Source organism: Chiloscyllium punctatum, chromosome 32, assembly GCF_047496795.1.
Source record: "Chiloscyllium punctatum isolate Juve2018m chromosome 32, sChiPun1.3, whole genome shotgun sequence".
Classification (NCBI taxonomy): domain Eukaryota; kingdom Metazoa; phylum Chordata; class Chondrichthyes; order Orectolobiformes; family Hemiscylliidae; genus Chiloscyllium; species Chiloscyllium punctatum.
This window is the reverse complement of record NC_092770.1, coordinates 43516172-43530940: the sequence shown is the minus strand read 5'-3', so window position 1 is coordinate 43530940 and position 14769 is coordinate 43516172. Positions and strand designations below refer to the sequence as shown.

The 14769-nt window shown below is 43.4% G+C and overlaps 1 protein-coding gene across 2 annotated transcripts; it reads left to right on the top strand.

Moving 5' to 3' along the window:
* The first annotated feature begins 3082 nt into the window (after positions 1-3082).
* Positions 3083-10907, top strand: ndufb2 (NADH:ubiquinone oxidoreductase subunit B2). 2 transcript variants are annotated; one of them, XM_072552207.1, is made up of 4 exons: positions 3083-3262; positions 7057-7201; positions 9713-9809; positions 10604-10907. In XM_072552207.1, exons 1-3 carry the CDS (start codon positions 3117-3119, stop codon positions 9785-9787), a joined length of 366 nt encoding a protein of 121 aa, XP_072408308.1. In that variant the 5' UTR covers positions 3083-3116; the 3' UTR covers positions 9788-9809; positions 10604-10907. The 2 variants fall into 2 exon arrangements, with proteins under 2 accessions (XP_072408308.1, XP_072408307.1); XM_072552206.1 differs by having other exon boundaries at positions 3086-3262; positions 10810-10907.
* Positions 10908-14769: the final 3862 nt, after the last annotated feature.

Here is a 14769-nt window from a genome sequence, read left to right as displayed (position 1 = left end):
CTGAAGTGCTCTGTGAGTAGGCAGCTCGTCTCCCCAATGTAGAGGAGACCACATTGGGAGCAACAGATACAGTAAGTGACATGTGTGGAAGTGCAGTTGAAGCTTTGTTGGATGTAGAAGTCTCCTTTGGGGCCTTGGTCAGAGGTGAGGAGGGGTGGGAAGATGTGGGCACAGGGTTTGCAATTCCTGTGGTAGCAGGGGAAGGTCCCGGGAGGGGAGGGTGGGCTGTTGGGGATGGTGGACCTGAACAGGTACTCGTTGAGACAACAGTCTTTAAGGAAAGCAGATAGGGGTGGGGAGGGAAATATATCCCTGGTGGTGGGGTCCGGATGCAGGTGGCAGAAATGTCGGCGGATGATGCGATGTGTACCTCCATATACACCTCCGGGACACGCGCACCAATCAACCCCACCGCCCCATGGCCGAACATTTCAACTCCCCCTCCCACTCTGCCAAGGACATCCTGGGCTTCCTCCACTGCCGCTCCCTCACCACCCAACGCCTGGAGGAAGTACGCCTCATCTTCCGCCTCGGAACACTTCAACCCCAGGACATCAATGTAGGCTTCACCAGTTTCCTCATTTCCCCTCCCCCCATCTTACCCCACTTCCAGCTCAGCACAGCCCTCATGACCTGTCCCACCTGTCAATCTTCCTTTCCACCGATCCACTTCACCCTCCCCTCTGACCAATCACATTCATCCCCACCTCCATCCACCTATCGCACTCTTAGCTACCTTTCCCCCAGCCCCACCCCCCTCTCATTTATCTCTCCACCCTGGAGGCTCCCAGCCTCATTCCTGATGAAGGGCTTTTGCCTGAAATGTCGATTCCTGTTCCTGCCTGACCTGTTGTGCTTTTCCAGCATCACACTAATCGTGACCCCGCCCCACTAGGCCTGGGATACAGCAGGTGAAACAAGAGAAAAGTTGAGCAAGTCCGGCATCATCTGTAAGATAAAGTGGAGTTAATCTCGAAGGGTTGGCGCTGACTCGGTGGTAAAAACAATGACTGCAGATGCTGGAAATCAGAGCCTAGATTAGAGTGGCGCTGGAAAAGCACAGCAGTTCAGGCAGCATCCGAGGAGCAGTAAAATCGATGTTTCCGGCAAAAGCCCTTCATCAGGAATACGGGCAGAGAGCCTGAAGGGTGGAGTGAGAGGAGGGTGGAGTGAGAGGAGGGTGGAGTGAGAGGAGGGTGGGGAGAAAGTAGTATAGAGTACAATAGGTGAGTGGGGGAGGGGATGAAGGTGATAGGTTAGGGGGGAGAGGGTGGAGTGGATAGGTGGAAAATTAGATAGGCAGGTAGGACAAGTCATGGGGACAGTGCTGAGCTGGAAGTTTGGAACTGGGGTGAGGTGGGGGAAGGGGAAATGAGGAAATTGTTGAAGTCCACATTGATGCCCTGGGGTTGAAGTGTTCCAAGGTGGAAGATGAGATGTTCTTCCTCCAGACGTCTGGTGGTGAAGGAGGCTCAGGACCTCCATGTCCTCGGAGGGGAGGGGGAGGGGGAGTTGAAATGTTGGGCCACAGGGCGGTGTGGTTGATTGGCGTGGGTGTCCCGGAGATGTTCCCTAAAGCGCTCTGCTAGGAGGCACCCAGTCTCCCCAATGTAGAGGAGACCGCATCGGGAGCAAAGGATACAATAAATGATATTGGTGGATGTGCAGGTAAAACGTTGACGGATATGGAAGGCTCCTTTAGGGCCTTGGATAGAGGTGAGGGAGGAGGTGTGGGCACAGGTTTTGCAATTCCTGCGGTGGCAGGGGAAGGTGCCAAGATGGTAGGGGGGCGTGGACCTGACTAGGTAGTCACGGAGGGAAGGTGGAAAGGGGTGGGGAGGGAAATATATCCCTGGTGGTGGGGTCCGTTTGGAGGTGGCGGAAATGTCGGTAGATGATTTGGCTTGTGAAAGTAGGTAGGGTGGTTGGTAAGCACCAGGGGCATTCTGTCCTTGTTACGGTTGGGGGGTAGGGTATGAGGGTGGAGGTGCGGGATGTGGACGAGATACGTTGGAGGGCATCTTTAACCAGTGGGAAGGGAAATTGCGGTCTCTAAAGAAGGAGGCCATCTGGTGTGTCCTATGGTGGAACTGGTCCTCCTGGGAGCAGATACGGCGGAGGGGGGAGTAATTGGGAATACGGGATGGCATTTTTGCAGGAGGTAGGGTGGGAAGAGGTGTAATCCAGGTAGCTATGGGAGTCGGTGGGTTTGTGAAAAATGTCAGTGTCAAGTCGGTCGTCATTAATGGAGATGGAGAGGTCCAGGAAGGGGAGCGAGGTGTCAGAGATGGTCCAGGTAAATTTAAGGTCAGGGTGGAATGTGTTGGTGAAGGTGATGAATTGCTCAACCTCCTCGCGGGAGCACGAGGTGGCGCCAGTGCAGTCATCAATGTAGTGGAGGAAGAGGTGGGGAGTGGTGCCGGTGTAATTACGGAAGATCAACTGTTCTATGTAGCCAACAAAGAGACAGGCATAGCTGGGGCCCATACGTGTGCCCATGGCTACCCCTTTGGTCTGGAGGAAGTGGGAGGATTCAAAGGAGGAATTGTTAAGGGTGAGGACCAGTTCGGCCAAACGAATGAGTGTGTCGGTGGAAGGGCCTAACAGAGTCTCTTCAGTGCGGAAAGAACCTATGAAGCTCAATGACTAACGCATTCTCTTAATCAGTCGGTGCTCACAGTAAAAACTGGATCTATCTGACCTTCGCGCCTTTCCAGTACTTTCTGTAAGAGAAGCTCAAACGGTCATTTAAACCACACCCCATGAGGTCATACACATCAGCTATCGAACCCGCCCCTCTTAGGCATGGCTCCACCCCATAAGGTCGCATCCATCAACCACCGAGCCCGCCCTATGAGGCGTGGCTCCACCCAATGCGGTCGCACCCAACAAACAGAATCTGCCCCTGCACTGCCAGCTCCGCCCCTGTAAGGCATAGCTCCGCCCCTGTAAGGCATGGCCCCGCCCTATTCGTTTTCAGTCTTCCCACCCAGGTCACGCCCATCCACTGCCACTCTCTCTGACCACGAGGCTCTCACCAGACGTGTTTGGTCTGGTCCTACCCACCTGGGGAAAAAGCCCCGCCCACCGCAAGCTGTTCTTGAAGCTGCTGTCCAATGAGAGTAGAGCTTGTTGGAGGGTGGAAGCGGTTGTACCTGGAGACAACAGGCGCCATGTTCTGGGTAAGGACAATCGGGACGGCGCTGAGGAGTGGTTCCCGGTTTCTGCAGGGCCGGAGTCCTGGCAAGCCCTCGGTCAGGAGGTGAGTAGCCGTTTCATTAATTAGATGCTGATGCTGTTTCAAACTGTAATACAGGTTCTGAGAATGCCATCGCGAAGGGTCACTATCTGCTGAAGTTGCCTGTGTATTGTGAAGGACGTTGTCCCCCGTTGGACCGTGCTGTAGACCTGCCCTCATGGAGACACCTTTCTGACCCAACTTCAGTAGGCTGCAGTAGTCTTGTGACTTTGCATAAAGAAATGATAGCAGAGATTCTGTTGAATGGTTACCTGGGGAGACTAGGAGGAAGTGAGGACTGCAGATGCTGGAGATCAGAGCTTAAAAATGTGTTGCTGGAAAAGCGCAGCAGATCAGGCAGCATCCAAGGAGCAGGAGAATCGACGATTCAGGCATAAGCCCTTCTTCAGGAATGGGGAGACTATCAAAGCCGTTTAGAAGAGTGGCTTGTCAAAAGATTCAGGCAAGTTCCAAGATGTACCTTGGTTAATGCTCAGAAGGTCAGCTTCTTGCACAGTTTGAGTCTCAGCAACAATTGGATACATAACGACAGGAGACAGATTGGTTGGTGGTGGAAGGTTGATTTTTTTTGATTGGAGAAGGCCTGTTGCCAGCAGTGTTCCATAGGGATTCGCTCTGGTTCCTTTTTTTGTTTGTCATTTACATAAATAATCTGGATGAGCATGGAGAAAGCATGGTTAGGTTTGTGGATAGCGCCAAAATTGGTGGTATAGTAGACAGTGATGGTTTTAGATTGATTACTTACAGTGTGGAAACGGGCCCTTCGGCCCAACAAGTCTACACCGACCTGCCGAAGCACAACCCACCCAGACCCATTCCCCCTACATTTACCCTGTCACCTAACACTATTTAGCATAGCCAATTCTCCTAACCTGCACACTTTGGACTGTGGGAAGAAACCAGAGCACCTGGAGGTTTCAGGGCTAGGGGGCAAATTTTTAAGGCAAAAAGAGATTTTAAAAAAAGACAAGGGGCAAATGTTTTACGCAGAAGGTGGTTTGTATGTTGAACGAATGTCCTGCGGAAGTGGTGGATGTGGGTACAATTACAATTGTTTAAAATGCATTTGGATAAGTACGTGAATAGGAAAGTTTGGAGGGATGTGGGTCAGGAGCCAACAGGTGGGACTAGTTTAGCTTGGGATTATGTTCGGTTTGGACTAAAGGGTCTGCTTCAGTCTGTTTGGACTGGAAGGTCTGTTATGTGACTCTGTGACACAATATACGATCATCTTGGTGGTTGCAGTAGGGAAGACACATTCTTGTAAATGTGCCTTTGCAAAGTGCTGTAGGAAGATATGCAGACCTATCTGTTGAGGTTCATTCTGAGTAAGTCTAAACATTATAACAGATACTCTGTTATATGGTTTGTTGCACAATGAAACAAACATCAACTGGAGAGTAATCAACTCTAGGTACTTTTTGGTCTGCCTGAAACTTGTTGCTCTTCCAATGCAAAGAGCTGATTGTGGCCGAGTGCAGCTTGAACAGCTCGAAGTGTCATAGAGTCATAGAGATGTACAGCATGGAAACAGACCCTTCGGTGCAATCCGTCCATGCCGACCAGATATCCCAACCCAATCTAGTCCCATCTGCCAGCACCTGGCCCATATCCATCCCAACCCTTCCTATTCATATACCCATCCAAATGCCTCTTAAATGTTGCAATTGTACCAGCCTCCACCACTTCCCCTGGCAGCCCATTCAATACCACCCTCTGTGTGAATAAGTTAGGTCTCTTTTATATCTTTCCCCTCTCACCCTAAACCTGTGCCTTCTAGTTCTGGAATCCCTGACCCCAGAGAAAAGACTTTGCCTATTTACCCTATCCATGTCCCTCATCGTTTTGTAAACCTCTATAAGGATACCCCTCAGCCTCCAATGCTCCAGGGAAAACAGCCCCAGCCTGTTCAGCCTCTCCCTAAAACTCAAATCCTCCACCCTGGCAACATCCTTGTAAATCATTTCTGAACCCTTTCAAGTTTCACAACATCTTTCAAATAGGAAGGAGACCGAATTGCACGCAATATTCCAATGTCCTGTACAGCCTCAACATGACCTCCCAACTCCTGTACTCAATACTCTGACCAATAAAGGAAAGCATACCAAATGCCGCCTTCACTATCCTATCTATTTGTGACACCACTTTCAAGGAGCTATGAACCTGCACTTCAAGGTCTCTTTGTTCAGCAACGCTCCCTGGGACCTTACCATCAAGTGTATAAGTCTTGCTAAGATTTGCTTTCTCAAAATACAGCACCTCACATTTATCTAAATTAAACTCCATCTGCCATTTCTCAGCCCATTGGCCCGACTGATCAAGATCCTGTTGTAGTCTGAGGTTACCCTCTTCGCTGTCCACTACACCTGCAATTTTGGTGTCATCTGCAAACCTACTAACTGTACCTGTTATGCTCACATCCAAATCATTTATAAAAATTACTAAAAGTAGAGGACCCAGCACCGATCCTTGTGGCACTCCACTGGTCACAGGCTTCCAGTCTGAAAAACAACCCTCCACCACCACCCTCTGTCTTCTACCTTTTGAGCCAGTTCTGTATCCAAATGGCTAGTTCTTCTTGTATTCCATGAGATCTAACCTTGCTAATCAGTCTCCCATGAGGAACCTTGTCAAACGCCTTACTGAAGTCCGTATAGATCACCTCTACCGCTCTGCCCTCATCACTCCTCTTTGTTACTTCCTCAAAAAACTCAATCAAGTTTGTGAGACATGAATTTCTATGCACAGAGTGTCAAGACTATGATTGAAGCATGACCAAACATTGTGGCAGCTGCCACATGGGTGTAAGCTCCTGTCATAACTCACCATTGAGCTGGAACTTTTGAAAATTCCTTCTGGCTTTTTATACCAGTGACGTTGAGGTGTGGAGTATATATTGGAAGTGTAACTAGAATTGGAAGTATAGGGATATCTCAATACCTAGTACTGTATTGAAAGAAATTAAGGTGTATTGCACTTTCCTAAGTGTGAATTGATATTGTAATTAATAAATTTCAAGTAACTTTTGAAAAATTGCAAGCAAAAGAAATGTACATTTATGTAGTGTCTCAGGATTGCCCGAAGAGCTTCACAATTAGGCATTTTTGAAGTGTAATCATTCCTACTGTAGGAAATAGAATGTAACTCGGCAATAAGTAGGAAGCCAATGGCCCTTATAACCTTTGACCATTTTCTTTCTTAATTTTAGAACTGGTAGCTTAGGCCGACTTTGTAAATGAATGAACGAATCCAGGTACTTGCAAAGAAACATTATGTAGTTTCATTTCACTACCCCTGTTGTTATTTGATAGATCTGTCACCCGCTTAAAGCAGAGTTCTTTCCTTTCTTTCCAGTAACATTGAAGTGTGCCCACCTTGTTGTCAGATTCTGGGTCAGGTGCAACATCTGAGTTTAAAGTTTCTACACCTGTGAAAATCCTGTATTGAAAATGCTTTCTCTCTCTCTCTCGTCCCTTTAAATTCTGTCCAATAGCTATACATTTTTCTTTTGATAGGAAGGACAGAATTGATCGGCCTAAAAATCTTTCCAACTATTATCTGAAATATATGCACATTCAATGGTCCTTCTTATTCTTGCTAATTCTAATTAGTTTTGAGATTTTGCATTTGTTGACATTGAGGTTCTCCGGTGGTATAGTGAAATTTGAGGTATCCTTGGCAATTTTACCAGGGTTTATTCATCTCCCTAAAGAGGTTAAAATATTTCTAAAATTATGACTACTCATGCATTTGATCACATTTTCTGACGTATTCATATCTTAACTAATCTTTCGCAGAGCTGGTGGTGGGCCACATATTGAGCCCCAATATCGACAGTATCCACAATTGACCAAAAATCAAGTACTGGAGGCTGAGTTTCTTAGTGGTTTCATGTGGTTCTGGATTTTCTGGCACCTATGGCATGATCCTGATGCAGTCCTTGTGAGTACTTCGAATCTCCAGAATTGTAGCATCTTATGGTTTTCACTTTACAGTTTAAAAATGAGTGAAGATTTATGATTTGCTTTGCTTTTAGGATTCGTGTCAAATGACCATTTTAAGAGATGGTTCTGTAAAAAGAAGTGAAAGTACTTTGCTAGTTCTAGAACTTCCATTGTGTTTCCTGGTTATACTTCTAAGCAATGCAGAATTTTACTAACAATTTAAGGAAAATCAAAGACATGAGGTGGTGTTTGTCAAATTAATGTGTAAGGAAAAGCACCACAAAATATTTGCAGTATACATTAAGAGTGACAATACAGCTAAATGATTTTAAATTTCAAAAACAGATGTTTATGCACATTATCTGTCTTGGAACCTTCAATATTAGTACAGCAGTTAATAAAACATGTTGGGCCTTGGGATTTATAAATAGAGGCATAGACAGGGAGTTGTTCTAAATGTACATAAGACACGAGTTCAGCTCCAGTTGCAGTATTAAATTCCTTTAGGAAGGATGTGAGGAACTTGGTGATTCTAGGAATGAGGCTGTTAATTACTTGGTTTAATTAGCAAAACTGGGGTTTACTTGGAGCAGAGAAATGTAAGAGATTTGACTGAGTTCTTTAAAACAATGAAGGTTTAGATAGTTTCTCTCCATTTAGGCTATTTTTCTTCTGTCATCAATGGTATCAAACAGTATTTTACACTGAGCCATGTGAGGAGGTAAGAACAAATGATCAAAGCTTTGACCAGTGAGATAGTTTTACGGATTATCTTGAAGACAGCAAGGTAGACATTGTAGAGATCAGAGGATATGGTTGCCAAAAATACAGTTAAAAGTCTGAAAGAAACAAGAGGCGAGAATGGAAGAGTGAAGAGATCTCTATAGATTTGAGGATAGAGGATCTACAGAAATAGAGGAAGTAAAGTCATTGAGAACTTTGTAAACAATGATGAAAACTTATATTTAAAAGTCAAAGCATTGCTGTACTAGGAACAAGTGTAGGCCATCATGCATAGAAGCAATAGGAAGTCAATACACCATGTCAGTTAGGAAATGGACACTGAAGTCCAATAAGCTTCAACAGATTTTCCTAGTTCTGGTGGTGTTTATTTTCTTGGTAGATTATAGTGCAGAATTTCACAAATTGATTACCTTTTTGCTCGACTTAACTTCATTTTGATCCTACCTCCTAAAGCCTAAAACTGAAAGAATCAGAGTTGGGTTCAAGTAGCTCAAAACCACTTAAATACAGGAATAAGATGCCTTATTAAGGAAGTAAGTGACTGCTGAAAGAGTTCTGACTGAACACACTAGCCGATATGAACTTTTTGTGGAAATAATGTCAATACATTGACCTGGATTTTCCAATTCTGATTGGAAATAGGGATTTCAATCCAGGTTAGACAAAGGTTTGTTCACTTACTTCCTGGGATTTTCCTGGCTGGATTTGTGATGCAGGGTTTATCACAACACATGCAATCCAATAACCTGACGGGCAGCATTGGAGGGATTGGTTGCAGAAACCACACCCTGTTTTGTAGCAATAGCTGGCATATACAAGTAAATAAAATGTTTAAAGGTCCCAAAGCCACTTAGACATCTGCTGAGAGGGTAAATGTGTAAGGTAGGTGGGTAAGGGGAAATGTAGAGTGACAGGTGGATTGATGAGCATGGGGATAGAATAGTTATTGACTGGGTTGCTGAAGGAACAAGATAGCAGCTGGGTGGATGAGGCAGTAGTATAATGCGTGGGTGGCAAGGGTATTATGGCAGGAAAGTGGATGAAGGAGGAGGTAGTATGGTAGGCAATTGATTGAAAAGGCAGGAGTAAGGAAGGTACAAGGTATTGTCCAGGATTGAAAGTTTGTGTATGGGTGGTGAGGGGGTGACAGATTTGTTAGAGTTTGGTGGGTGGGGTCCAGATTTGTAGTTAGTCAGGGATTATGGGGCTTTTTAATTCCTTTACCTTTTCCTGACTAACTATAAAGGTCAATAAGTCAACACTCCAAGGCCTCCAGCTATAACTTAAGAATCGAGGACATTTTTGGAAACTTCCAGGTGTTGACCATTGGAAATTTAAACTTCGCACGCAGTTACCAGGTAATCATTATGTTGGGATTTACAAGATATCCCAATGTGCATCTTTCAGGGTACATCCTGGTCTCGAACTTACCAGAGTGGAAGATCTTTGCCTGTATCCATATAAACTAAACAAATTAAATGTGTACACAAATAAAAATAAACACTTGAGTCTGTTATCTAGAGAAAATGTAAATGAATACACTGCAAAACAATACAGCAAAAATGTTGGAAAGGCTTAACTGTAATAAAAAAATACATTTTGTTTCAGTACCTACAGTGTAGTTTGTTTTGATTTCCTGTTAATAATCTTTCGTAATTTCTCTCCGATTTAAGCATGTAACAAATTAGTCCTTACATTTCTGGATGTATTGATGTTTAAGCTATTAGCTCCTGCCCTATTTATTAACTACATATTTTTAAAACAGGGTCATTTTCCTTATCCTGATCCCTCCAAATGGACTGATGAGGAGCTGGGCATACCTCCAATTGATGAGGAATAACCTGAACTAGCTTTGTTGAAATGTAAGTTCCATAGAACTACAGTCTACACTTGTAGAGGTGGGGAAATATCTTGTTTGCACAGTATCTTTAATGCAATAAAACTGCCCAAGATATTTCACAGGAATGTTATAAGAAAAATTTGACACCAAGCCACATCAGGTGGTATTAGGGCAGATGACCAAAAGCTTGGTAAGAGATTCCCAGAAGCAACTGGGAAACACCATTCTGATTTGAGAAATTGTGCTAGAACTCTTACCCGTAATATTGACCAGCACAGAAACTTACACACAGGAGCACATGACGATTGTGCTCTCTTGTTGTCATTAGTACTTTTTCCTACTCCATTGTTTTCATCAATCTGATCAACCTGCCTTCCCAGAAATCTGATTGTCGTTCATGTACAAAACATGACTATGGGCCCTTGCTCTGGTTCAGTAATATCATGGTCGATTTTTATTACCTCAACATTTCCTGCAGTAAACCCAGATCACTTAATACATTTAATATATAAAAATATAACCTTGGAGACTAGCCTTCTGTGTTAATATATTCCTTGGAGGTTGAGTCATTTCTACTTTTAAGCTACTGCTTTAAATTCTGTTTTGCTGCCTCCCTGTTTGTGGTAACTGATTTGGTGCATTGGTTCAGTAGGAGTCAGCAGTTCTTCAGTATCTCCCTCAAAATACCATTCTTCATGCCTTGAGTTAAGATGGTGACTGAAGACTATTGATCAGCACCACCACAAAATTTGCATCCAGTGTGGAGCAGAGTTACTGCCAATCTGAATTTTTTTATTTTTTTTTATTTCTTTCCAGGTTCACCAGAAAACAAAATGTAGCACTGAGCTAATAGCCAGGCTAAGAATCAAAGTCTGAATCTTTTTCTAGTCTGCATGCACATTCCATGTTAAATAGTCACTTCACCACAGAGCCACTAGGCAACTATTATTTTCTTGTAAATACTTGTTCATTTTAAGAATACTTGGATGCTAAACAATAGTGTTGTACCTTTTGTTCCACAGTGTTTCCTTGGTGGGCATTTCTGGGGATGTTCGTCTAACATTTGGGAAAAAAACAACTTATTGTAAATTAAATTGAAATAAATATATTATTTGAACAATTCTGTTATGCAATTTCTTCTTTCCAAATATTTGTCTGTCTTATTCTTGATTGGCTCTGGCCCAAAACATCTTTTTTTTTTTCCCTGCTCCTCGAATGCTGCCTGACCTGCTGTGCTTTTCCAGCACCACACTCGACTCTGATCTCCAGCATCTGCAGACCTCACTGTCTCCCTGTGCCTCTGTACTGTCAAGCAAGTCAATGTACAGTGCCAGAATTAGTGTTCTGATAAACAGTGATTGGAGCAGTGGGGAAGAAGAATGTTGACTACAGATATGATTTGACTACAGATAGGATTAGCCTTAATCACCATTTTTCACACCAGTACAATTTGTATTAAGTCCTCTGTTAAAATGATTTGTTCAAGTGCATTCTGGGTAATCCAAGATGGAGGATGGGAAGAAATTCTGGATATAAGAGCTGCTTTTTTTTTTGAGGCATTTAGGTGTTGGTGGTGATTTCCTGAAATTCCAGGAGCAGCAATTACTGTTTTATATGCTGTTGCATTGTTTTGGAACTTGAGGAAAATAAAATCAAAACAATGGCACTTTAGAAGGAAGAAGGACAGACAAAAGGCAAAAAGACAGAAAGAAACCCACACTGCTAACTGACACAATAGTGAATCTGTGCAGTTACAGCCTTTGCTGTTTGAATTCATATATCCCTGGACATTGGAGTGCATCAAGAAAAACTTAACAAATAGTGAAATTCACAAATGATCTTGGAGGAACCTGGTGTGGGAGAGCTTACAACACAGGGACAGATAAGTGCATAGTTTTTAACATATAACTTAGCTGTAAGTCTACAGTAGTGAGTGGATTCATTCTTTGATTGTGTTGTATTGAAATGTCTCAATTAAATTTTAAATATAAACCATAAGTACTAAGTTAGCCTGGCATACTTTAAGAGCAAAAGATGGTGCTGTTTTCTGGATCTGGAGATTGTGAAGGATCAAAGATGGCCTTTAGTAGAAGAATACGCTCTTGTCTGATGTGGAAGTTTAGGGAGAGTTTACATGTTACAGAGGATAATGTCTTTTTTGGGTTGTGCAACCTATCAGATCAAATGGATCAGTTGGAGCAACAATTAGAGGCAACAAGGAATTTAAGAGCCGGGGGTGTGATGGATGGTAGTTATAGGAAGAGAGAAAAGTTGCAGATACAGCCATGTAGATTGGTTAACTCCAGGGAAGGTAAGAGAGGTAGACAGGTAGTGCAGGACTCTTCTGCGGCTATCTCCATTTCAAACATGTATCTTATTTTGGAAAGTGTATGGGGTGATGGACTCTTGAGAATGAATTGAATTTATGAATGGAACAGAACATGAACAGTCAGGCTTCAGGTATTGAGACAGTCTCTAACATAATGGAGGGTTTGTCTGGTTCCAAGCAATCAATTGTGATAGGGGACTCTTTAGTCAGAGACACAGACAGATGTTTCTGCAGCCAGCAGTGAAAAGTCTGAATGGCGTGTTGCCTCCCTGGTACCAGGATCAAGGATACCTCCAGAGGGTGTAGAATGCTCTCAAACGGGGAGAGGGACCAACAGGAGGTCATTAGTTCCAATGTGAACAATGACATCGGAAGGGAAAAGGATGAGATTCTGAAGGGAGAATATAAGAAAGTTAGGTAGGAATTTTAAAAGGAGGTCCTCTAGGGTAGTAATATTGGATTATTCCTGGTGGTATGAGCTAGTGAGGGTGGGAATGGGAGGATAAAACAAATGAATGCATGGCTGAGGAGCTGGGAGGAGGGTTTGCATTTTTTTTTGGATCACTGGAATGGCTTGTGGGGTAGACGTGACCTGTACAAGGATGGATTGCACCTGAATTGGAAAGGGACTAATATACTGGCAGGGAAATTTGTTAGAGCTGCTCGGGAGGATTTAAACTGGATGCAAGTTTGCTCGCTGAGCTGGAAGGTTCATTTTCATGAAAACTAACCTTTCAACTCAGCATGTAAACTTGAGTCCAGAACCTCAACCTGAGCTACAAATCTTCTCAGGATTTAATGTAGTAGGGTGGAGTGACCCAGGGAGATAGAGGAACGAGGTCAATCCGAGACTGGTACAGTTGGGAAAAGGAGTCAAACGGTCAGGGACAAAGAGAACAAGGTAGGACTGATAATTAAATTGCATTTACTTCAATTCAAGGGGCCGAACAAGGAAGGCAGATGAGCCCAGGGCATGGTTAGGAACATGGGACTGGGATATCATAGCAATTACAGAAATGTGGCTTAGGGATGGATAGGACTCACAGCTTAATATTCCACGATACAAATGCTCGAGGAAAGATAGAAAAGCGGGCAACAGAGGAGCGGGGGTGGGGGGAAAAAGAGTGGTGTTTTTTTATAAGGGATAGTATTACTGTGATACTTAGGATCTTCCTGGGAATGCATCCAGGCAAGTTATTTGAGTGGAACTGAGAAATAAAGGATGGGATGATCTCCTTATTGGGATTGCATTATAGACCCCTTAATAGTCAGTGGGAAACAGAATCAAATTTGTAAGGAGATCTCAGCTAACTGTCAGAATAATAGGGTGGTTAGGGTAGGTTATTTTAACTTTCCAAACGTAGACTGTGACTGCCACAGTGTTAAGGGTTTACATGGAGAGGAATTTAATTGTGTACAAGAAAACTGATTCGGTATGTGGATATACCTACTAGAGAAGTTGCAAAATTTGACCAACTGTTGAGAAATAAGGCAGGGCAGGTGACTGAGGTGTCAGTGGGGGAGCACTTTGGAGCCAACTACTATAATTCTATCAGTATTTTAAAACTAAGAAAAGGATAGACTGGATCTAAAAGTTGAAGTTCTAAATTGGAGGAAGGCTAATTTTGATGGTATTAGGCATGAACTTTCAAAGTCTAGAGGCAGATATTCACAGATAAAGGGTCAGCTGGAAAATAGGAACCCTTCAACAATGAGATAATGAGAGTCCAGAGATAGTATATTTCTGTTCGGGTGGAAGGAATGGCTGGTAGGTGTAGGGAATGCTGGATGACTAGAGAAATTGAGATTTTGGTTAAGAAAAAGCAGCATATGTCAGGTACAGACAAGAGAGATATAGAGAATCATTAGAGAATAAAGGCAGTACAAGTATACTTAATAGTCAAATCAGGAGGGCAAAAAGGAGACATGAGATAGCTTTGGTAAATAGAGTTAAGGACAATCCAAAGGGTTTTTATAATACCTTAAAGGACAAAAGGGTAATGAGGGAGAGAATAGGGCCCCTCAAAGATCAGCAAAGCAGCCTATGTGTGGAGTTACAGGAGATGGGGGAAATACTAAGCGAGTATTTTGCATCAGTGTTGACTGTGGAGAAGGACATGGAAGATACAGAATGTGGGGAAATAGATGGTAACATCAAAAATGTCCATATTACCAAACTAGCAATTTGAATTCAGAACTGGCTTGAAGGTAGAAGACAGTGGAGGTGGAGGCTTGCTTTTCAGACTGTGACCAGTGGAATGTCACAAGGATTGGTGCTGAGTCCACTACTTTTCAACATCTATATAAATGATTTGGATGTGAACGTAGGAGATATAGTAAGTATGCAGATGACACCAAAATTGGAGCTGTAGTGGACAGCAAAGAAGGTTACCTTAGATTACAATGGGATCTTGAGCAGATAGGCCAATAGGCCAAGGAATGACAGATTAAGTTTAATTTAGATAAATGTGAGGTGCTGCATTTTGGAGTGTTGCTGAACAAAGACCTTGGAGTGCAGGTTCGTAGTTCCTTGTAAGTAGAGTTGCAGTTAGATAGGATAGTGAAGAATGTGTTTGGTATGTTTTCCTTTATTGGTCAGAGTACTGAGTATAGGATTGGGAGGTCATGTTGTGGCTGTACAGGACATTGGTTA